This window comes from Miscanthus floridulus, chromosome 13 (assembly GCF_019320115.1).
Source record: "Miscanthus floridulus cultivar M001 chromosome 13, ASM1932011v1, whole genome shotgun sequence".
Lineage (NCBI taxonomy): Eukaryota > Viridiplantae > Streptophyta > Magnoliopsida > Poales > Poaceae > Miscanthus > Miscanthus floridulus.
In genome coordinates, this window is record NC_089592.1 from 82,538,604 (window position 1) to 82,564,112 (window position 25,509).

The following is a 25,509-nucleotide window of genomic DNA, read 5'->3' on the forward strand; positions in this document are numbered from 1 at the left end:
AAATCAATGCCTTTCGGGCTAAAAAATGCAGGGGCAACATATCAAAGAGCAATTCAAACCTGTTTAGGGAATCAAGTCGGAAGGAACACAGAAGCATACATTGACGATGTGGTAATCAAGACAAAAGAACTTGGATCATTGATAGAAGACCTTGAGGAGACTTTCAAGAATCTAAAAGCATGGCAGTGGAAGCTAAACCCCATAAAGTGTGTTTTTGGGGTCCCGTCAGGACAACTACTCGGATTTCTAGTCAGCAACCGAGGAATTGAAGCAAGTACAAAGCAAGTTAAAGCTATCATGGATATGAAACCTCCAAAGAAAGTTAAAGACATATAGAAGCTTACAGGGTGCATGGCAGCACTCAACAGATTCATCTCCCAACTAGGAGAAAAGGGGCTACCTTTTTTCAAATTATTGAAAAAGGTAGGAAATTTTGAATGGACAGAACAGGCAGAAGAAGCATTCCAAAAGTTAAAAGAGTACTTGGCATCATCACCAGTAATGACACCACCAAAAGGCAAAGAAGACATGATGCTATACATTACAGCAACCAAGAACGTTGTCAGCACAGCAATTGTGGTTGAAAGGGAAGAACCCGGGCACGCATACAAAGTGCAGAGACCAGTCTATTACATAGACGAAGTACTAACAGAATCAAAAGTGAGATACCCACACATGCAAAAGCTACTTTATGCAGTGTTGATATCATCAAGAAAGCTGAGACATTATTTTCATGAACACAAGATTACAGTGGTAACCAATTTTCCACTCCAAGACATTCTACGCAACAAAGATGTAACAGGTCGGATATCAAAATGGGCAGTAGAACTCGGTGCTCTCAACCTAGACTTCAAACCAAGAATAGCAATCAAATCTCAAGCATTATCCGACTTCATTGCTGAATGGATAGAAATCAGTCAAAAAGAACCCGAACCAATACTTGATCATTGGAAAATGTATTTTGACGGTTTCCTAAAGTTAGGAGGAGCCGGAGCAGGAATACTATTCATATCACCAGAAGGGAGACAGTTAAAGTATATGCTACAAATACTTTGGTAGGCAACTAACAGTGAGGCAGAATATGAAGCATTAATACACGGTCTAAGAGTGGCAAGCTCACTCGGGATCAAAAGACTACTCATCTACGATGATTCAGCTGTAGTAATCAATCAAGTCAATAAGGATTGGAATTGTACAAAAGACAATATGGATGCGTACTGTGCAGAAGTTAGGAAATTGGAGAAAAATTTCCAAGGGCTCGAAATCCATCATGTACTAAGAGATTCCAACATTGCAGCAGATGTGCTAGCCAAATTAGGATCAGATAGAGCAAAAGTACCACCTGGTATATTTGTAGAAGAACTTACAGCTCCATCCATCAAACAACTCGGGAACACAGAAAAAGAGAAGGAAACAACAGATCCAATAGAAATAGATCAAGCAGAAGAACCAGACCAGTCAAGACAAATCATGGTCATACAAAATGATTGGAGACAAACATACATTGAGTTTGTCAAAGAGAAGAAACTACCTGAAGACAAAACAGAAGCAACCCGGGTTGTACAAAGAAGCAAAAATTACGTTCTGGTGGGAGACAAACTATACAAAAGAGCAGCATCATCAGGAGTACTGCTTAAATGTGTTCTAACAGATAAAGGAAAGGAAATCTTGGATGAAATCCACTCAGGATGTTGTGGAAATCATGCAGCCTCTAGGACACTGGTCGGCAAAGCATTCAGAACCGGGTTCTATTGGCCAACAGCACTCAAAGATGCAGAAGAGCTCGTCAGAACAAGCAAGAATTGCCAAATGTTTGCTAGGCAATCACATATGTCGGCTCACAACTTAATATGCATACCGCTGGCTTGGCCGTTCTCATGCTGGGGGCTGGATCAAGTCGGACCACTCAAAAAAGCAAAAGGAGGCTTCGAGTACATATTTGTGGCAATCGACAAATTTACAAAGTGGATTGAATACAAACCTTTGGTCAAATACAGTGCAGAAAAGGCAGTGGAATTCATACAAGATATCATGCATAGGTTCGGCATGCCCAACAGAATAATCACAGATCTTGGTTCACCATTTACAGCAAGAGAATTCCAATACTAGGCAAGAGATTGTGGGATAGAAATCGACTTTGCATCAGTAGCACACCCTCAGGCCAATGGACAAGTCGAAAGAGCAAATGGACTCATATTACAAGGCTTAAAACCAAGATTATATGAAGATTTGAAAGATTATGGTGGAAAATGGATCGACGAACTACCAAAAGTAGTATGTGGTCTAAGAACCCAGATCAGCAGAGCCATCGGATACTCACCGTTCTTTCTGGTCTACGGATCAGAGGCAGTATTACCAGCCGACTTGATATGGCCATCTCCAAGAATAGAACAACATGAAGAAGGCGAAGCCGAAGAAACAAGGCGGTTAGAAATTGATTCAATAGAAGAAATAAGAGATAGTGCAATAATCCAAAATGCAAGATATCAGTAAGGGTTACAAAGACATTATGACAAAAGTACTCAATCCCGATCACTAAAGCCAGGGGACTCAGTATTACGACTAATCCAGAAGAAAGATGGACGACACAAACTACTCAGTCCATGGGAATGACCCTTCATCGTAAAGACAGCAACAGGACCCGGCACATACGAGTTGATGACTCCAGATGAAATACCTGTGAAGAACACTTGGCATATCAGCCAACTCAAAAGATTCTACAATTAGTACAACATATTGTACTCAAGTTTCAAGAGAAAAAATAAAGAAGAAATTCTCCAAGAAAAACGACTTCAGATTTAAGCCCTGTCCAACGGACAGAACCAACCCGTAATTAGGTTGGGGAAAAAGGGGCTTCCCTGTTAACAGCCAACCCGGAAACGGTTGCGCTACATGGGCAATTTTGTCACTCAACCATATGGAGATGATTTGACTGACGGCCAACGGCCAAATAGCTTCTTGGGTAAGGAGACCCAAGCTAGCATTTGTCACTCTACCATAAAAGAGATGGTACGACTGACAGCCCTGTCCAACAGACTGAACCAATCCGTAATCAGGTTGGGGAAAAAGGGGCAGCCCTACGAACAGCTCAACCTGGAAACGGTTGTTGCTAAACGGGCGCAATCGCTTACCCCAAGAGCTGGTACGATTGCTTACTTACCCTGCAAACAGCCAACCCGGAAACGGTCGTGCTATACGGGTCCGATCGCTTACCCCAAGAGCTGGTATGATCGTTTACTACGCCCAACAAGTGGCACTATCTACAAAAACAACTCAGTCGCCTACCCCAAGAGCGGTACGATCGACTACTTTGCCCAAAGAAGCGGCACAAACACTTCAACAATTCGGTCGCCTACCCCAAGAGCGATACGATCGACTACTACGCCCAAGGAGGGGCACAAGCACTCCAACAACTCGGTCGCCTACCCCAAGAGCGGTACGATCCACTACTTCGCCCAAGGAGGGACACAAGCACTCTAACAACTCGGTTGCCTACCCCAAGATCGGTACGATCGACTACTTCGCCCAAGGAGCGGTACAAGCACTTCAACAACTCGGTCGCCTACCCCAAGAGCGGTACGATCGACTACTTCGCCCAAGGAACAGCACAATCACTCCAACAACCCGGTCGCCTACCCCAAGAGCGGTACGATCGACTACTTCACACAAAGAACAGCGCAATCAAGCGACTACTTCACCCAAAAACGGTACAATCAGCAAAAAACAACTCGGCCATTTACTCCAAGAGCAGTATGGTCGACTACTTCGCCCCAAAAGCGGCACAGGTAACAATTACAACTTAGAAGCTTACCCTCAGAAACTACTCCGCCCCAAGAATGGTGCAGATCTACAATACAAATCGGTTGATTACCCCAAGAGAAGTATAATCAACTCCTTCAACTCTACTACATCACCAAGAGAAAACAAGCTATGGCAAAGCACGAACAAGCCACAAGGAAAGACAGGTCGAAGCCTGCTCATATCAGTCAAAGACAAATTCAAAAGCAGGGCAAAACTTGATCATATTCATAGAGACAAGTATATATTACAAGAAACCACAACTTCATTACACAAAATGTCTAAGGAGCTGAGGGCTCAGTAGGAAGCGCATTCATCTGTTCCAAAATTTGGTCTGATAGACCACTAAGCTCTACTTTGGCCTCCTCCCACTGTCTTGAAAAATCAGCCGATACAGCAGCTTCAGTAATCCGCTCAAGAGGGGCATCAGGGGCTCCATTGGGCACGTAGAGCTATCGACCTAAGCCGCGACACCACGCCACTTCTTAAGCCGATCTCTCTACAAAAAGTACCAAAAGTGGCTTCGTCGACCTATTTTTAAACTTGCGCGAAATGACATAACTCCGAACGGTTTCGCGTCGAATTCCTATTCCGACCTACTGGATGTACTAGCTAGCTATCCTTGTCCTCGACCGCACATATTTCATCGTCGCCTACGAAGTACGTACTACAACTTTATTAGAGTTCGTATAAACGTGCTACATCATTTTTATTCGATAAAAATTCGCTTAGAATACTAAACGATATAAAGCGACATGAAACGAAAGATTTGTTTCTTGTTTTGGATAAACGTTGCAAGTACCGTACATTGATTTATACTTTATATTACACACATTTGCACATAAGTACGATGCTCAAGCAGTGTTTTAGCCAAAACTGTACAATGTAACACCGATGGTGTTACAGGCGCGGATGTGGGAGAGGAAGGGACGAGGAGGATGATACACGCGACCCCGTCCGTCCGATTTGAGTGAGCATGGAGAGAGAATGTTTAGAAGCAATCTGGACGGTTTGTTTCTAAGTTGTCATTTTTCTAGGTATACTTTTCTGGGTGGATGGAGAGATGGCTTCTCAGCGGGAGACGTTTTTTAGTGTGGATCTGGGAAAGAAAATGTTGGTGAATTAATAGGGTAGATAGATAAACATTAATGCTTTTATGTATATACTTGATCAAACTTAGGATTTGTTGACTCATAGTCATAGTGCAAGATATGCACTGATTTTGGGACGGAGGGAGTATTATTCTCAACATGTATCCAAGTCATTTCATTCCAATATTAATATTTTTTTATGTAGCGCCCTGAACACACCATTTATTCAATAGTATTCTCTCTGTCACCCCTTTTTTTAATTCCACATTATCAAAACACAAAGCAGTCCATGTACCACACTCAAACAATTATTTATATAACTATTCATGTAAAATATTTTTAATAAAATATCTAAATATATCTAGTTGGGTTTGTTCTATTGAGCAATTTATTATAAGAAGTATAACAGTACAATCGGAATTTAATTTAGATGCTTAGTTTGTATCTTTCAGAAAAGTGCTTGGTTTGTAAACAAGCGGTTGCAAAAAAAAAAATTAATAAGAGAGCAAGTATATCTGACTTTCTTAAGATTAATATCCACTTGCATACACCACGTGATACAACGGGCAATTGATTTGCCTTCCAGAGAATCAATATATTTATTACGTACACATATTTTTTTTATACGCAGCTTTTGACTTACGAGAATATGGTTCAGCGTTACTTTCATCAATTTGTAAGGACGTATTTCAAAATAGTCTGCGCTTGGTACGAAAAATGCAAAAAAAAAAACAATACAAAGAAACAGTCGCAGCCCGAAGGCCGAATCGTGCGACGCAGAATGGTCGGTCATTGACTCCGCTCCAACCTGGTCCTAGGACGATCGATCCGATGGCAGCACGACTCACCTCATCCTCATTCGTCAGATGTCCAATGTTGCACCGAACTTGTCGGCATCACAGGGTACCATTCAGTTTCAAATGTGTTTTCAGGTCTTCAAACTTGTTCTTGAGATGTCATCAAACTCACGACGAAATGCCATTTTTAGGTCGCGCACTTGTCTAGGTCCTAATATTTGTCATAGGGTACGATCCAGATCAAAACGTACAGAACCCACGCCGCGATGGATTCATGTGTCGTAGCCCTTGACTAGGGGTCCCGTAGTGTCCTGCGTGAGAGTAGCGTGCTCTACTTCCATCTCTCTCCCCTTCGGGTTTTAAGCAGATCGATGACACGTACATGCTAGCTAGTAGAGTCATGGCGGAATGGCGAAGCACGCAAAGAGAAGCATGGAAACGAAGCGCCCGAGGCCGACATATCAGCCCTACCCTCACGTGGGATCCAATGGTGAAGACGCAAGTCATGGGGATCCTAGTGGCATGACATTTGAGACTTTTGGACCCTGATGACACCGCCCCTGACATGAAATGTTTAGGAGTTCGGTGACCCAAATAAGATCTTAAAACAAGTTCACGAACCACTCATTTATTTTACTCTACTTTAATTTAGATGTTCGGAAACACTCCTTATAGGGCGTCTGTCCCTCCCACTTGCCCATGCCGCCCCCGCCCGCTCGCTCTGCTCACGGGACCGACCCCGCACTCGCCAACGCCACCCCCGCTCGTGCCCCTGCTGCCCGCCCGCGCCACACACAGCGAGCCCTACGCGCTAGGCGCTTGCTAGCTCGCTCCCAGACTCACACCTCTCCTCGCGGTCACACTCCATCCGTTTACCCCTGCCGAGGTCCGTGCCGTCACGAGCTCCACACCGGCAACCTCCCCGCCACTCCGTGGCTTTAAGCTCCGCGCCGACATCGAACTCCACGTCGACGGGCCTCCATTCGTCCAAGCAGCAAGCAGATACTACTCTAAAAGTGCATGTTGCAGTAGTATGTTTGAAGTGTTTCAGACATTTTAGAGGTATATTGTAAATGTTGTATATCGATGTTGCAAAAGTAAATCGGGATTCTGCACATATTGTAAAGGCTATACACGTATGTTTCAAGTGTATGTTCCAAGTGATTTATCTATTCCAGACAAATGTTGCAAGTGTTTTGTCTAGATGTTGCAAATATATATCTGAATGTTGCATATAAATGCATGTTGCAAGCATATGTTTTAAGTGTTTTCAGGTGTTTCGTACGTACATTTGCAAGTGTTTTATCTGGGTGTTGCATATGTTTGCAATGGTTTTCAAATATTTTTCATGCGTTCTCGCAAGTGTTTCGTACGCTTGTTTTAAGTGTTTCATCTATCTTCTTTTGTATGTTGCACTGGATGTTTCGAAAGTAAATCAGGTGTTGCACATGGGATACGCGTGGAAAGCGGCCGGCGGCGCGGACGACGTCCAGGGTGGCACGGGCCCACTGCTAGTGTGCTCCCTCGTGAGCCCGACACGCTAGGCGCTCGTTCGCTCCCTGTGCAGGCAGCGTCCGGATGCTAGTGCCCGAATCGGACGTCCGGGCGCTAGCAAGTCCGTTAGATGTTTGCACGTGCGTGCGCAACATTGAAATGTTTTTTTGCTAAAGAAATGATTACCCTTTAGATAGACCATTTTCTAAACATGAAAAATATGGCCCTGTTCGCTTCTTTTATAATTGTCTTTTTCAGTTTGTTTTTTCAGTCGAAACAGTGGCCCCGTTCGCTGGTCTGAAACTTGGCTGAAACTGGCTGAAAAACACTGTTTCGGCTGAATTGTTGTGAGAGAAAAACACTGTTCCGGCTGAAAAAAGAAGCCGAACAAGCCATTTTTAAGACAAGCGAACGGGGCCAGTGTTTTCTCTCACAACAAATCAGCTGGAGCAGTGTTTCAGCTTATTTTTTCAGCGAAGCGAACGGGACCTATATAGTTACAAAAGATTCTTCCAGCATCTCGATAGTGAGATTGATCCCGTCGATGAATATGTCCTCAATATTTTGGATAGAGATATATTCATTCATCAATTTCCTTCTTGTTCCGTAACAATATTACTCAGTACATTATTCGGCATCCATGAGTGTTATAAAGCAGTTGATGGACACACATGCTGATGCGTACGGATGATGTATATGCATGTATGTATCATGTACAGGAATATGATTCTCCTGCGTGTCCTAAGAACAATGGAATCAACATATATCATCAATAGTATAAGAATGATGCACGGAACATATATATCAACAATGGTAGCTAGCAGCAGATAGAATATGTACGCCCTGAATGCATGGTCAGCAGAGAAGCTATCTCTCCTTTCCTTCTATCAGCGATATTTTTTAGGTTACCCTAATTTTAGGTATGGTTAGCATAATAATACCTCATCAACCTAGCTTAATATCTCGTCATTCATTCCTCACTTTATTCTTCCAATTTATAGCAATGATATCTCTCCAGTGCTATATGCAAAGGTGTTTTAGTGGAACAAGCAATCTATAAACGTTCCGGACTGCAGGACATCTGAATTATTTCAATAGAGTTATCTGAAGAAACCCCTGGAAACCAAATTTTTTTGTTGAGGGCAGCCGGCCATAGCCTCGATGTACATCGATGTTGAGGAACCGCTGCAATCCCGATCCTGAGCGAATCGTGGATGAACACTTAATTGCCGTCATGCTATAGAGTAGTTGGAAGGGAAAAACAGAAAGAAAAAAAAACACATGGCTACGGCCTACGATGGATACGATGGAGCCGTGAGTTGGTCGGACGGACACAAATAAATGATGACGTGGAAGCAGGAGCTGAGGTATTAAGGGGTTATTATGGTAGATGAACGACTCATCTTGGCCTTGAACCGAAGCGAGAAATGTGATGTGAAGAGAGGTCTTCAATTACATTACGATCGAACATCAAGTGTCTGATGTTCATCGATCCTGCATGAGAGAATCGATCGACGTGGCCACATGGCTACCGCCGGCGGCACTTTACAAATTTGATCGATCCCAATGAATTCTTTTTTTTTCCCCCTCAAATAATGATAGTGCATGCAGAATTTAAAAGGAATTCTTTTTTCACAATTTAATTTAATTATAAACCAAGTCACTAATTTAAGACAAGATTTCTAGGGACACGAGATAAGAATCCATCGCTTTCAGATATGGATCGGAGACGGAGACCATGCCTGGCCCGGCCTATCTCCGTCTGCAATCAATCGTGATATCGTTGTCTTCATCATGGTAGTGTTATTAGTGTATTGGGAAATCTATACACGAAATGCATGTGTGCCAACGAGGAGAACCAAAAGATCTACAGGTGTATCAAATTATCATGCAAACTTAGCAAGTTACTAATTTGCATGTCAAGTACATAGCCACACGCAGGAGTGTACGTAGTATGCTTCGGCCCATCATGCCACTGAATGTGAAGAAAGCAATGCAGAGATGATTCGTCCACTACTGATCCATTAAAGTACTGGTGACTGAGCTGGAGGTGCCTGTCAGCTAGGAACGCTGATAATTCTAGCTCAATTCACTTGGCTTATAAACCATACTTTTTTAACCAACAAATAATATTTTTCTTTCACAACAAATTAGTCAATAGTACTTTCAATCATGGTTTGTCAGCAAAGCGAACAGAGCATCAGCTGAGGAGCCACGTGACCCAAATGTTCAACAACATGCAGACCCTCTTTGGTTCTCTACTACTACTAATAATATAAGCTTTGCTTCAGCGATGATGACGTGAGTGTTCGATTAATTGAGCTGGCACGCTGACATGTTCTACATATAACACGCAAGGCCTGTAATGGGAAATCAATCCATCGTCGTCGTTGCCTGGAGCTCGCAACCGACACTGTACGCGTGTGCGTGTATCAGCATCTTTGAATGTTCATCGTTGATGGGCGTTTATTGCCCTGTTCGTTTAGCTGATAAGCCATGATTGAAAGTATTATTGGCTGATTTATTTTGAGAGAAAAAATATTATTCTTTGGCTGAAAAAATACGGCTTATAAGTCAAGAGAACATGGCATATATATATAATATCCAGATACGCATGGAACAGATGCATCCACGAGCTAAGCGAACAGGCAGGAATGGGTATTTTGGAACAAATTGGGATAAACCCTGCGTAAACCAACCATGGTAATAACACACTATATGCCTCCATTTCTTTTATAAATGATAAAGGAAGGATTTTATTAGTTAACGATGTTGGCCTGGCTGTGCGTTTTGTACTCTGCCGGCCAGAGTTCGACCCCCTCTGGGGGTGGATTTGTTGGCCGGAGGAGACACAGTTTCTCTGCGCGTTAAAAAAAATCTCCTCGTCTGTTCCATGCTAAAGCACAAGTCTAAGACCAGCACAGTTTCACGGGAGCTGTGGTGTCGTATATGGGTGGGACAGAGGTTCGGTGATTTTCTCGACCTGCGTGAGAATGTCTTTTTCTTAAGCACAATGCTCGGAAGTTGTCTTACCCCGCGGGTCGAGTTTTTCTACATTGTTCGGTCAACAAAAAAGGATAATTACATCGAGCTGGTAAAATAATCATGAACCTAACTTCTAACCTCTTTGATTGTGAAGGATCAAAAACAAAGAAAATTTTGATTTACCTTCGTAAGACTATTCCATAAATGTGAGTCCCACTTTTGTAATAAGCCCAAGATAAAGACTTAGAGCTTAAATACTTGTTCTAAAATATTTACGGTTTTGCTAGCACTTGGATGTCCAGATGGATGCCCATGGCTACAGTCATTTCCGCGCCCCATTTTGCGCGTCCACACAGGGTCCACGCCTGCTCGTACATCACCCGCCCGTGCCTGTGTTTCACGCACCCATGCGGGGGCCCGCTGCCCGAACGTCGCCCGCACGGGGACCGCTCGCGCCCCCTCCCGCTCCCCACACGATATACTTTTGAAACATGCACATGCAACAGTTGCAACATACAAAAGAAGTAAGATGAAACACTTGAAATATGCGTCTGAAACACTTGCAAAAACACCTGAAAACACTTGAAAACCATTGCAAACATATGCATCAAGCAGATAAAACACTTACAACATATGTGTGGAACTTATGCAACATCCAGATAAACACACTTGCAACATACGTCTGAAAAACTGAAGAAAATTGGGAACATGCGCTTGCAATATACGTGTACAACCATTGCAACATATGCAACATCCCAATCCACTTTTGCAACATCCGTATGAAACACTTGCAACATACCTCTGAAACATATGAAACACTTGAAACATACGCTTGCAACATGCGCTTTCAGCGCAACATGCATCTCCTTGCTGCTCGGGAGAATGGAGGCTCGTTCGCATGTAGAGTTCACCGGAGGCAGTGGCTCGAGGCGAGGAGCAGAGCTAGGCTGGCAAGCGGATCTTGGTGAAGAGAGGATAAGATGGTGCCCACATCGAGTTCAAGGAGGTGACAGACGGATCTCGGAAGAAGGGTAGCGACGGTACTCGGCTCTCACCCCGAGTTCAAGGAGCCAGCAGTTCGGGGCGCGAGGGAGCAAGCGTGGGTGGCGCGGCAGGTGGGCGGGGAGGGCGGTGCGATGCCGGGTCAGAGCAGCGAGGAGGTAGTGGGTGTGCACTGTTTGCGCTGGTGGCCGGCAGGGCTGCAGGCGACGGCGCGACGTTGCGCGCAGGCGGTGCGAGTTGTGCGCGGCCTGCGATGCGGTGGGGAAGGAAGAGGGCCACGATGCAGGATGACTAATTTCTTTTCTTTTAAACTCCCGAGTGGATAGGAGATGTGCAGTGTTTTTAATATCCATCAAGTCCCATTGTTATAAGTAGGGATGAAAACGGATCGGATACGGACGGATATCACCGATATTACATTTGTTTTCATATTTCTGTCCGGATTCGGATTCGAATACGGATAGTGTCAACTATGTCGGATAGGATACGATTGGATATCGACATCATAAATATGTGATTTGAGTATTCGGATACGGATACGGTATCAGATGTTGGATATCCGGACTCGGATACGGACAGATCTCAACCCTTCTAAACGGATTCGGTTTCGAATACGGTCGGAAAATATCCGTACCGTTTTCATCCCTAGTTATAAGTAACTTGAAAAGTCATTTACTAAGAAGTGCAGTGTTTTTAATATCCATGTCATGAATTAAAAAAATATGTGGGTGTGCGAACACACTCCTTTTCTTTTAGCTGACAAAGTATGCTCCATTAATTTGGCAAGGTAATACTTCCTTATTTGGTTATCACTTTGCAAAAAAAAAAATATCTAGAACAAAATTAGTCTATTTTTTTAGCAATCCTCTTGGATTGCAAGAAAGACATCATGTAAGATTATAGACTACACAACACTGAGTTATTAGTGTTAGACGTCTCCCTATCGGCAGATGTTTCCTTTTCATCTGCTTGACCTCTTCTCAAAATTGTCCTCCACCTTTCGCGAATTCACGTTCCTCAACTTTCTAAAATAAATTGAAACCCTAACTATGTCATAGGAAAATCTCTAGATTTACATCAAAAAACTCAATATAGGTCCTCTACTTCCTGGGCCTCGTCAAAGTAGTACACTTCATATTTATGAAAAATATTTTAAGACGTGATACTTGCTCAAAAGTATGAAGTAATCGGCATGTTCGCTTGTTGGTTTCAGGCAGCCCAAACCAGCCAGCCAACAGTGTTTTTCTCTCACAATAAACCAGCACCAACCAGTCCAAACCAGCCCAGAAACCAACCAGCGAACATGGTGAATAACTTCATGTTTCAAGCTAGCTTTAGATCATGTTCCATGAAGACGATTACGCCATCATATCATATTGCAGAACTGATAAGCCATCATTTTACTAGATGTGGCACCGCTCTTCTTTTGCTCTGTTAATGAGGATTGTTAACATGTCAGTGACAATGTTGATCAAAAGAGAAAATGATAGGTCCCCGTGATGAAGGTCTTTCTTTGTTTGGAAAAAAGGTAACCAATCTTAGGTTCACATTAATTCATATGCTTCCGCCTGTTATTATAAAGATTTCAACCCATTTGATCCACTTAGGTAAAAACCTTTCATATACAGTGTTTGTAACAAAGAAGGCCATCTAACCTTGTCATAGGTTTTCTCAAACTCTATTTTTAAAATTACCCTGTTTAGTTTTCTTTTGGTGGAGTTTGTTCGTATATTGTCTTATTCATAATAGCAACCCCTTACAGACCCTTACATGATGCTGCGTTCTCTCATGAAAACCAATTGCGTTGAGCTTATTATGTGATCACACCATATTAACGTGTGATTAGTTGCCACTTTAGTAAAGTTTTGAAACTAATGTTGAGCGGGCAAATAGAACTAGGGTTTGCTTGTAACACCTTAGGAATGAGGATTATAACATCAAAATTCAAAGCTCAAACTTAACTATAGTAAATTCCCGTTGCCAAGACTTTGAACATCTGCTGTAGCCTTTAGGTCACCTTTTTTTTTTTTGACAAATGCTTTAGGTCATCTTTAGTGACTTGCCAAAGCTTTGCTGAGGAGAACTGCACCTCCTCGGTCAGCATTTCGTTCTGAACTCTCGGTGCAGCTGCTTGTGATCATGTGGACAAGAAACCTACATATTTCCCCTGTTGGTACGTATCTTTGACCACTAGCAACGATTTTGCCTTGCAATTTTCCACGCGTTTACACGAAACGACGAAGCAATAATATAGTGTTGTAGGAAAGCATTTCTAATACATTTTATACCATCATCTGTATATTCTTCAAGAGTTCAGAACCAAAAGATCAAAGAGTGGAAAGCCGTAAAAAAGCTTGTCTACCATTGCAACAGAGTATTTAATTTATATGTATGTACACTTGCTTTTGGAAAACTATCAGCATGTTCGGTAGACCGTAAACGATCGTATACGATCGTGGATTATAAGCTGGAACATTATTTTTCTCTCACACCAAACCAGTCAAATCAGTCAGCAGTAAATAATCCACGATCCAGCCCAGCCAGCCGAATAGACTGTATATACCTACATTGTACTTCGTTCAGAATATTGTCCCAATCGTTTCTGTGCGTAGTCAAGAAGACACCCTTTTTATTTTGACTGGACGAAGAAGCAGTACATATCACTCATCATCCACAGGTGTGTTATTATACATGTTTCCCCTCCTGTCACTATTGCACAAATAATTCTGCTATAGACAGCACTACTATCGTAGTGGTTAAGCGCTTGCTTTTGCAGCCTTAATTTAGTTTGGTCTCGCCTAACAGTGGTTAAGCTTCTGGTCCTCTAGTTGACGTGTTCCATCAACTAGACAACGGCCCCAATCCAGCAAAAAGCACACTTACGCACAATACTATTTTTAGTTTATTATTATTACTCCATCAACATGTCCCAAGTGTGTGAATTTATGGAACAGAATTTGTGTTGCAGAAAACAGTACAAGTACATGCACTGTCACAAAGCCAAGAAAGTTCATTTGTTCAAATAATGTCCGTTTTCAGCTTTTTCTCTCAAAGTCACAAAACTAGAAACAAAAGGGTACTAGTAGCAAAATCAAAAGAAAAAGAGGGAAATAAAAATAAAAAAGTAAGACAAAAGGGTGGAGCCGACATTGGTTGGAGTGTCACAAATGTTGTAAAGTACAATTAATGCTACAAGCCGTCTCCATGATTATCCAATGATTATAAACATCAAACTGCAAAAAGAAAAAACAATCATTCCATAGGCACTAAAATCAGGTTAACACAAAGCATATTCCACCATAAAGACATTTGTTAAAGTAGTGTTTTTTTTTATTTTTTCCCTCACAATAAACGGGCAGGATCTTGCAAAACCCAATATGTTTTACTGTTTATTTGATTTGCCTAAGAAACCGCGTGCTACTGAAAAAAAAATAACAGGGCCTGCTGTTTATTACAGTAAGTATGCTTACCACACGTGGAAGTGGAATTTTACTGAAAAAATTCTTGCGGCTATGGTTTTCTCGAGCCAGTAAAAAAACGGAAACAGAAAGGTTCAAACGTGCATAGGCACACCACACGCTCGAGCGTGCGAGTCCTGCATTGCTCCAGATGTGCTCTGATTAATCAATGAGCTAATCAGCAAGGCCAAAGCAACTGAGTGGCAATTAACAAGTGGTTTAACAGTACGGCGTCCAGTGCCCAGTGGGCAGCATGAGCAAAACGACACTGCGTCGCTACTCGCTAGTGCTTATTCTATTACTCCTTTCTCTGCCGCTACCGGGCCTCTGCTTTCTCCTCCTCTTGGGGCTGCTTGCCTGCTTGCGAGCTGCTCCTCAAACCCGCCTTCTTCCTCGCCGGCCGCCCGGGCCTGGCGATGCCTCCCGGTCAGCGGCGGCGGCGGAGGAGCAGGTAGTTAGCTCGAGGTTGGGTGACTGGTGGTCGCCGGCGTCGGAGACGGGGATGGCGGCGGCGCCGGCGCCGGCGCCGGGGACGAGCTCCGGTGAGGCCGGGCGCACCAAGGAGAACCAGGAGCTGTGGTATGCGTGCGCGGGGCCGCTCGTGGCGCTGCCGCCGGTGGGGAGCCTCGTCGTCTACTTCCCCCAGGGACACAGCGAGCAGGTCCCTTCCCTCCCTCGCGGCGATTCTTGATCAAAGCTGCCGTTTTTCCAACCCCCCAAGCTCCCGATGAGCGAGATTGCTCCTTCTATTTATGAAATTTGTTCTCTTGTTGCGATTTTCTGTGGCGTACTTCGGCTTGTCTCTTTCTTGTCGCCTCCTCGTGTTCTCCGGAGATGTGCGCCGCGCGCGTGTCATTCCATGGTTGGTTCGCCATTCGGCGGCAACTGGTTCTCGGAGCTTCGCCGCCAAATGCTTGCTTTCCATTTGTCTCCTGACAAAAACATTTTTTTCCCAGGTGGCTTTTTGTACAGCAGCGCGAGAAAATTGTCTGCTCACAATTAAGGCTTAGTCTTGTGGTTGTTTAGTAATGTTATTGTATTCCAACTAATTTTAGGTTTTTTGGGGGCGACGTAACAGAACACAAAGTATTTTATGCCGCTTGCGTGATGTTCTACAATTGCTCGTTGATACTTGATCATTTGCTTTGCCAAGGCTGATGCTTAACTCACATGATAGTTCTATATTTATTGTCTGTGATGTTGAGCTCTCGTTTGCCATGTATAGCTTAATAATATACATTTTTGAGTGGTTACTGGTTAGACAAGCAGTAAACATTTTTTTGCCATTAAGCCTCCCTTGTCCTGTCTATTTGATCATGTTCTAGTGCGAACAAAATAATTAGGGAATTAGGGCCTGGTCTTAGTTATCTACGTCTGTCTTTGGCTGTTTGCCCAACTAAAACGGAGTTTCATATGAAATGCCTGTGTATTGTGTGCCAGTTTTATATTAAAGTTACATAAAAGCTGTTCCGCAAAAAAAAAAAAAAAAAAAAAAAAAAAGTTACATAAAAGCTAAAAGATAAACCAGTTAAAAAACCACTTGTTTATTTGTTGTGAGAGTTGTCTGGAGTTCCATGGTGAACAATTCTTATTCCTTTCCTTGATGCCAATTTCAGGTAGCAGCATCTATGCGAAAGGATGCAGATGCCAAAATTCCGAGCTATCCAAATCTTCCATCTAAGCTTATATGCATACTCCGTAGTGTCACTATGCTAGTAAGAAATGCTTCTTTCAATACAGTATGAAAAATAACTGCTGTTGAGCTAGTTCTCTTTTATGTGAACGATTTTGATTAATGTGTCTCTCAACAAAATTTGACAGGCTGATCCTGACACAGATGAGGTTTATGCTCGAATGACTCTCCAACCAGTTAGCAATGTAGGTCATACTTCCCTATCTTCAATTATGTCATCTGTATTATAGGATGTACCTGTACCACCTTGAATTTGGAATTGGTACTGTTAGGTGACGCATTGTGACAAGGAGACGTTGCTGGCAACAGAGCTTGCACTGAAACAAACCAGACCACAGACAGAGTTCTTTTGTAAAACACTGACTGCAAGTGATACAAGCACTCATGGAGGTTTCTCTGTGCCACGGCGTGCTGCAGAGCGAATTTTCCCCCATCTTGTAAGAATACTTTACATCCTATAATGGTCAAAAGCTGAATTGTTGGCTTTCTTAATTGTTCTAATCTGTCTGCGCTGCACTGTACAGAACTTCTCAATGCAGCCTCCTGCTCAGGAACTGCAGGCCAGGGATTTGCACGATGCAATTTGGACATTCCGTCATATATATCGAGGCAAGTCTGTAAAAAAATACTGCACCAAGTTTCCTACTGGCCATGAAAGGAACTAATAAAAGTTCGTCTAGTCCTTATTCAAATATCACTTATCTTCTTTAATTTCATAATTTTATTAGTAACATGTACTCATAATAGACCTATCTTGCTATTTCATAAACACATTGTTTCATATTTTATTAAAAGTTTTCTTCCTTCATCAGGCCAGCCTAAAAGGCATTTGCTGACTACTGGCTGGAGCCTATTTGTCAGTGGAAAGAGACTCCTTGCTGGCGACTCAGTCCTGTTTATTAGGTAAAGTTTGGAGAGTGAAGACCTTGTCTTTCTGTGAATGTTTATCTGATTGCTGTTATGGTATTCTTTGGCAGTCGGTATAGCGAATTAGTCTACAGAGAGTATAACTAAAGCTGCTGAGCTTCCTGCCTGTGATTGTAGGGACGGAAGACAGCAACTCCTCTTGGGGATAAGGCGGGCAAATAGGCAGCCTGTTAACCTCTCATCATCTGTTTTGTCTAGTGACAGTATGCATATTGGAATTCTTGCTGCTGCAGCCCATGCAGCAGCTAATAACAGCCAATTCACAGTATTCTATAATCCAAGGTAAATAGCATCTTCTGTAATATATAAAGAAGTAATGTACTGAAAGTTTCAATTAGACTGCTTTTATCTCTTTCAGGGCTAGTCCTTCAGAATTTGTTATTCCTTTTGCCAAGTACCAGAAGGCTGTCTATAGCAACCAACTATCACTTGGCATGCGGTTTAGAATGATGTTTGAAACTGAAGAATCTGCAACAAGAAGGTATAAATTTCCAGCTCTAGTTAATGTTTGGACTCTGTAGCTGTCCTATCAACTTCGAAATCACTTTAGAAAAAGATTAGTGGATCCTCTTGATTACAATTAGCTAATCTAGAATTTAGCATTCTGGTGCATCTAGAATACTTGTGTATCATGTTATGAACTGCATGTGGTTTTCTCTACCTAGATTTTTACAGTTCTTTCTGAGAACTAGGATCTTTTGTCAACTGCCTGCAGGTACATGGGAACAATAACTGGTATAAGTGATATGGATCCTGTAAGGTGGAAAAACTCCCAATGGCGCAATATTCAGGTTTGACCTGATCAGTCAAACTAAATACTCAAACCTTGCTGCATCTCCCTTTGATTTTTAAGATAAGTGTTTGTATATGCAGGTTGCATGGGATGAAGCAGCGCCAAGTGAGAGACGCACCAGGGTTTCCCTTTGGGAGGTTGAACCTGTTATAGCTCCATTCTTCATTTATCCCTCGCCATTGTTCACTGCAAAACGTCCGAGACAACCTGGGATAACAGGTAAATACATAAGTACAATTATTGGCCCAACAGCATTCAATTCTATTAATGAATAGTATTAGTGCATGTATCATTGAAGTTCTTAATTGCATTTCCTTTCAAATTGATAATACTAATTTCCTTGTCTGTGTACTTGATAAATTCTTGTTATATTCTGATCATATCTGTAGATGACGATAGCTCAGAAATGGACAATCTTTTTAAGCGGACCATGCCATGGTTTGCTGAGGAGATTGGCAAGAAAGATCTGAGTACTCAAAACAGTTTAGTTCCTGGATTAAGTTTAGTTCAGTGGATGAACATGCAACAGAACTCCTCTCTTGCCAACACAGTTATGCAACCGGAATTGCTAAATCCGTTAGCTGGAAAACCTGTACAAACACTGGCTGCAGCTGATCTATCTAGGCAAATTAGCTTCCAGCCCCAGTTCCTGCAACAAAATAACATCCAGTTCAACACTTCGCTGCTACCTCCCCAAAACCAGCAGACCGAACAGTTAGCAAACGTAATAGCTACACCAAACCAATTGGGAAGTGCTATAGTACTACAAAAGGTAGTTCAAAATTGCAGTTCTGAACAGAAACAGAATCCGGTAACTCAACAATTGCAAGTCAGCCAACCAATGATTAGTATGGCACAGCCTCAACTTGTCCATACTCAAGTCCAGCAACCTCAAGTCATTCTCCAGGCTCAGCCTCAGCATCCTCAAGTCATTGTCCAAGCTCAACTACAGCAACAGCAACCTCTGGTTCAAAATCACACCACCATACAAGGTGGTCTTCAACAAATCCAGCTTCTGCAGCAACAGCATCCTCATCTGCAGCAGCAGCAGGTTCAGCAGTCAGTGCAGGAACAACAGCAAATAAAGATACAGCCTTTTCATCAGGTACCTAATGACGCAGACATGGTAACACAGTTATCTGATCAGATGAAAATACAACTATTGAAGGCTCTACAACCACAGCAGCCTCTGGTCATGGAACAGCAGAAAATGATATTGGATTTGCAGCAACAAGCAGTAAATTCTCATTCAACTGCTCAGCAGTGCTCGCAGGTAGCTACCCAAGTGGTAGGTTTGCATAGCAGTAGCACTATTCAGTACCCGACGCAGCAAAAGACTCAACCTCCCAAACCAATTCACGAGTTTCCTGGGAATGCTGTTTCTATTGTAAAATCAGAAATTGTCACCTCCATGGGTGCTCGCTCTTTGCATGTGCCTGGCGGAGTGCAGTCAATGAAGACGGATGATGTTCCCTCTTCTTCAACATCACCATCCACAAACAATAATCCTGTTATTTTGCGATCAACTCCAAGTAGCTCCAAGAACCAATGTTTACCTACTGCAGCAAAGGCTCCTCAATCATCTGTTGTATTGGGTTCTACACTTGAACAGGGTATGAAACCTTTTGAGAGTACACAGCACACAATGGTGATTCCCAAGATGACTGAAGAAAGGCCAGCTACTGGACAAGACTACATGAACAGCACTCAGATGGATTATTTGGATACGTCCTCTTCAGCGACTTCAGTTTGCCTTTCTCAGGCTGACGGATCACTGCAACAAAATTTTCCACCTTCATCCTTCAATCAGCATCAACCGTTGAGAGAAACGGTTCCAGATAGCGAGTTTGAGGTTACAGATGCAGGAAATAACTTTCTATTTGGGGCAAACATTGATGGCCATATGGAGCCTCTTAACTGAAGACTCTTTGCTTGGAACTACCTTTGAAACTGAGAAGTACATGGATCAGATGCCAGGAAATGGCATCTCTAACTACATTTCATCAAAGGATTCTCAACAAGAGTTATCATCTTCAATGATTTCACATTCATTTGGTGTTGCTGATATTGCATTCAATTCCATAGATTCATCAATCAATGATATCCCATTCTTAAATAGAAATTCCCGGGCTCCAGGTCCTGCTCATCAACGGATACGAACATACACCAAGGTGTGTTATTTGGCTTTGCTCCAATTTTGTCATTCACAACAAATGTAACATTCACTCTTTGCATAAGGACTGTACTGAGCTCCTGATCAAGGGACTTATCTGCAGGTGCACAAGCGTGGTGCTGTTGGAAGATCAATTGACATCAACAGATATTCTGGATATGATGAACTGAAGCATGATATTGCCCGTATGTTTGGTATTGAGGGGCAACTCAGTGACCAAAATAGAGTTGGCTGGAAGCTAGTATATGAAGATCACGAGAAGGATGTTCTATTAGTTGGTGATGACCCATGGGAGTAAGTCATTTAAGCTTTTTATTTCCATTTGTCTAAAAAAATAGCTAGCATATGAAAGGGAAAAGAAAAGTGGCTAGCATGATGGATTTCTGCAATTGAGTGGCTCATGAACAGTAAAATCAATGGTGACAGTGGGGCAATGCAATACCTGAAACCATTTTGATATTTTGATTGACGCCTCAGTCTTAGTTGTGATATTCATATGGTTCCGTGAGTAGAGTGATAACTATAACTTTGAGCAAACACACTTCCTGATAAAAAGATGTGGAGAAGCTCTAAAATCAATTGTTCTGGGTTTTGACTGTGGAACTGCAAAATTCTGCCATGGTCTCATCTGATTGAGAAATTGAAAGAGTTCGATCAAATTTTCATCAATTCTTCAACCATATCCAATTTCCAAATTTGACTCTTTCTGCCACATTGGTTGCTAAAGATTGGTGGCTATGCATTTGCAGGGACTTTCGTGAACTGCGTGCGGTGCATCAGGATTCTTTCACCACAGGAAGAAAGGCAAATGAGATTGGCCAGTGACTATGGAGACAGCTTTCTTGGAAACCAAGCATGCAGCAGTTCAGATGGGGGTCACCCGTGGAGGGTCACCGGTGACTAGAAAGCAGACACTGTCAACACTTTGCACTAGCTGGGCACCACAATGTTGGTATAATCCGTCCCACGATAGCAAGAACATGATCCGCTGATGATAATCTAGGGTCCAGATGTCTGAGCACAAACTTTTACACTTGGATGATCGTGCAAACAGTTAACATTTAAAAAAAATGTTGCAATTCAGTGAAATTCCTACAGGAAATGTACTTCATGGTCTGTCTCTGCTGTAGTCTCGTAGATGTAGCGCTTCTATTGTGCTATGTTTTGGCAGCCTTACAATCCATATACTACAGTTACCCTGCCTATGTATTATATACAATATATCGGCTTTGTATATCCTTTTGCTGCAACTTAGTTGAAAAGCTGAAACCCAGAGGCTGTTAGGTACAAGTACAGCCATTCATAATTTGCCACAGATACAGATCTGAGTGGAGAAATGAATTCAATTTACATATGCTTCATTGTTTGTGAACCTACCTTGATCGCCTTTAATTTGTTCGGTTCCTCTCAAAACACTAGGTGGAAATCGAAATCCCCGTATGCAAATTTGGGAGATCGTAAATGGTTTTCCAAACTTAGTTTTATTAATTATTGTTGTTAAAAAAATTCAAGAAAGATTATTTTTATCTATGATTGAAGCTGAGAAGTTTGAGTTCGAACTGTTTTAATTGAATTGCTAAAAGCAGTATACTCGATGCTCATCATCAGTGAATAGTGCTGCGAAAGTACACTCACTGGCCGGTGTGCCCCACGATACATTGATCGGAGAGGACATCTCGGAATTTTCAGGTGGAGAATTTGGGTCGCCATCGCCCATCTTCGTCCGCACTCCACCCCGGCCCGCCTCCGCAACAGCCATCGGCTCGACGCCGGCGGCTCGCTTCACTTCACGTTATACGCTCTGTACGCCATAGAGATCACCCCTCGAACTCCGGAGGTCAAGAAACCCCGGGGAAGGGATCGCTCTCGCGCTTCGTTGTGCCTCGCCGCCACAGCAGTGGCAGCCAGGGCGCGATGGCGGTGAGCCCGGAGCTAGAGGGCTGGCGCCGCATCGCGCCTTCCCGCTTCGTCTCCTTCGCCTTCCCCAACCCTTTCCTCGGCCACGCCTCCAATCCTTACGGGGACGGGGGCGGCGATGCGGGGGAGTGCGTCCGGGTTGCCGTCCTCGATTCGCCCCTCCCTGCCCCGCCCGTCCCGGCAACGGCGGCAATGCTCGTCCCGGCCGGCCGGCACCGCGACTGGATCTTCTCCACCCGCGCCGGCCACCTCCACCTCCTCCTCTCCACCACCCGCTTCTCCCGTCTCATACTCGTTGGTCCTGAGCTGTCAGCGCCTTCTCCTCGGATCGTTTCGTGCATCCGTCGCCCGGACCCAGACCCTACTCACGCTCGGCTCCTCCCCCTCCTCCTTGCTCTCTGCCCCATGGCCGCGTTTCGGGACAACGCCGTCCCTGACGTCCCGCTGCTCACCTTCCAGGATGACCTCCTCCGGCTTGCCCCTATCAAGTTCGTCGCTGGCCCTGTTGTTGGCGAGATGGTTGTCGAGGATGTGGCCATTGACTGCAGCCCCAGTCCAGCTGAATTGCGCCGCAGGCTGCGGTTCAAGCGCATGCCCTGCCTTGTGCAGACGCAGGTGCGCCTATGTCAGTCACCTGCTGCTGCTTCGTCGCCGTTGCTGGAAGCACTGGAAGGGTCAGGTGAGCTGTTGCAACCGGAGGTGGGTGGATCATTGGTCCAGCCTTACCTGCAAGCCATGGTTTCCGGTCTCGCAGTGACTGCGCCATCCATTGAGGAGAGTATTCGGTCAGGTGTTAGGCCTAGGTGTCTCTGTTCTGGTGTCGGAGGTGGATCACTCCTCATGTCATTCAGAATGGGGCTTCAGTTCGATGTACTCGGCATAGAGGCCGATGGTGTTGTCCTGGATGTCGCAAGGAATCATTTTGGGCTGGTGGAGGATGAGTTCCTACATGTCCATGTCGGTGATGCTATACAGATGATACAGGATCTTTCTCGGCAAGGGAAGCCTGATATGAATTTCAGTGCAATTATGGTGGATCTTGACTCCTCTGATGCTATGTGTGGTGTCAGCGATCCACCATTGGAGATGACTCATGGAAATGTCCTTCTCTCTGTGCGCACAATCCTAGTCACGGAGTTCTGATTCTGAATGTGATTCCGCCTCCTGCACATAGGTCCTTCTACAAAGGGATGATTGATGTTCTTCGCCAAGTTTTCTCAGAACTGTTCGAAATAGATGTTGGTAATGGCGAGAATTTTGTTCTTTATTGCTACAGTATCACTGATTGAAATCGCAGTTACTGTTGATTCTGGACATTTTCTGACAGAATTGAGGAAATTAACTGGGGACTTCTTGGAACATATAAGAAAATTTTGACATCCCTAGTCATTATGCGGTGTTGTTTCTGTTAGCCTCCACAAAGACAGTTCCATATACTTGCTGTCAACTGCTAAGAGCTGAGATGGTTATATTAGCATTCAAGCACTACCACTGGATTCACTGTTTGATATACCTCAGTTTTCCCCCCCCCCCAAAAAAAAAACACAACTGAGATGCTTGTTCTGTAGTGTTATTGAGTATTCAGATATCAGGGCAAATCACTTGTCACCCAAGAGGAATGTTTTCTTGCGATGTACACACCGCACCTCATACAGACACTAGACAATTGGTATTTAGGGTGCACAACAATTTTTATGACAAAATGGCTATACATGATTTCTCTAAGCTCACTGCCAGTGCAATGTGAATGGCACATGCTGACTGCTAAGACTAACTCAAAGTGATCTGGTTTCCTCTTGGCTAGTTACAATATAGTAAAATTTTTCATCAAGACATTAGTCGACCTGGAGTGTACAAAGTCAATTTTACATTGATGCTTGAATTATTTTCAGAACAGAATATGGATCCTGCAGTTCTTATTTTAGCTTCAGAAATGTTTTTGAAACTGCGCTTTCCATTACACCGGCTGTGCTCAGAAACTTTGTTGTATTGACTGCGAAAGATTACGATGTCTACTGACTAGTGATCTGTAACAGGGGCAATATGCCTACATCACAGACTATTCTGTTAAACCTGTCCCGGATAGTCTTGATAATGGATTAATGCAATGGCCTATAAAAGATTTCCACTGTCATTCGCAGGTAAAATTTGCTCAGTTATTTTCAGAAGATTTCCTCGTTTGCTGTAAGAAGAACAATGCCTGATCGCCTCCTGTTTTCGGGATTTCAGGGCAGAGGCAATGGCGTACCAGTATGTGACAACAAGAACAATGGTTTGAGTCTAACTGATGATCAGGATGCCGTTCTGTCCATTCAGATGTGGGAATGGAAGTCACTCAACGAGTTAGTCACCTTCATTCTTGGCCTGGTGAAGCATCCCCATGTGGCCATGTCTGTCTGTTGTGAACTTGTGATGTTTCCAATACGTTTATGAGTCAACCAGGATGAGTTTATTGCAAATGTTATATAGGTTTAGTGCCATCGTCAGGAGGCATAAATGTGGCGCATCATTTCATTGATATGATTATGATTATTATGGCCTGTGGCACAGTGGGGTACCACCGTACCAGGCTTCTTACAAATTGTTTAGGCCCTGTTCGGAACTGATTCTCGGCAGCTTCTGCCTTCTGCTGGAGAAAATCGAATGGACGGCCCATACGCCCAGATTTTCCACAGCGGCATTTCCCAATGACCAACTGCCCCTTGCAACTGGTAAAAATTAGGTAGAATTATCTATTTGGTACTGAAACAAACTAGTCTTTCATATTTAGCACTAAAAATTTTGAACTTTCTTATCTGGCACCAAGTTAAAATTTTCTTCCGTAAATAGCACTATCGTCTATTTTCACCTGTAACGATGTTAAGTGGTTTGCAAAATGACGTAAGTGCCCTTGTTTGTAGTAGGTGTTTAGAGCACGCACGCTGCTGCTACTTCTGCACGCATGGTGCTGCTTCATCTTGGGCGACGTCTTGATGGTGATCACATCGGCCTCGGTGGCATCGTCGCCGTAGCTGAGCGGCGCTGCAAGCACCACTGCTGCTGCTGGTGTCCTTGGGAAGCCGTCAGAAGCATCCACCGGCATCGAAGCAAAGCCGGCGGCTGGGATCCGAACGCTCCGAATACCGTGGAGAACGGCTTGGAAGTCGCTGTCCTCGTAGTCCTAGTGATAGTTGTGTCGTCGAGACCGCGCAAGAAACTCCTGAGGCGGCATTGGCAGGTCCGCGGCAGCGAGGGCGCACGGCGGCGTGTATGTCCCGAAGCAACGCGTCGATGTCGGCGTCATCGTCCACGCCATAGTCGCACCAGCGCACCGCGGCAGGAGCGACCTCCGCGTGCGTCGTGGCCATCGTCGTCCTCTTCATCATGTCTGCGCCGGCGAGG

General features: G+C 43.7%; 3 protein-coding genes across 3 annotated transcripts; all 3 read left to right on the forward strand.

The window, feature by feature from the left end:
- Window positions 1–1,039: 1,039 nt before the first annotated feature.
- Window positions 1,040–4,094, forward strand: LOC136502223 (uncharacterized). Its single transcript, XM_066497685.1, has one exon. The coding sequence runs from the start codon at window positions 1,207–1,209 to the stop codon at window positions 2,107–2,109; it is 903 nt and encodes a 300-aa protein (XP_066353782.1). The 5' UTR covers window positions 1,040–1,206; the 3' UTR covers window positions 2,110–4,094.
- A 10,885-nt stretch (window positions 4,095–14,979) lies between these two features.
- LOC136501387 (auxin response factor 21-like) lies at window positions 14,980–21,587 on the forward strand. Its single transcript, XM_066496898.1, is given in 14 exon segments — window positions 14,980–15,286; window positions 16,242–16,340; window positions 16,447–16,503; window positions 16,591–16,755; window positions 16,843–16,927; window positions 17,131–17,221; window positions 17,363–17,527; window positions 17,604–17,726; window positions 17,961–18,036; window positions 18,119–18,257; window positions 18,428–19,956; window positions 19,958–20,209; window positions 20,315–20,507; window positions 20,964–21,587. Coding segments are annotated over 14 exon segments (3,285 nt in total). The 5' UTR covers window positions 14,980–15,127; the 3' UTR covers window positions 21,116–21,587.
- A 327-nt stretch (window positions 21,588–21,914) lies between these two features.
- On the forward strand, window positions 21,915–24,800 carry LOC136501486 (uncharacterized). Its single transcript, XM_066497006.1, is given in 4 exon segments — window positions 21,915–23,254; window positions 23,257–23,393; window positions 23,395–24,269; window positions 24,358–24,800. Coding segments are annotated over 3 exon segments (1,377 nt in total). The 5' UTR covers window positions 21,915–22,125; the 3' UTR covers window positions 23,506–24,269; window positions 24,358–24,800.
- Window positions 24,801–25,509: the final 709 nt, after the last annotated feature.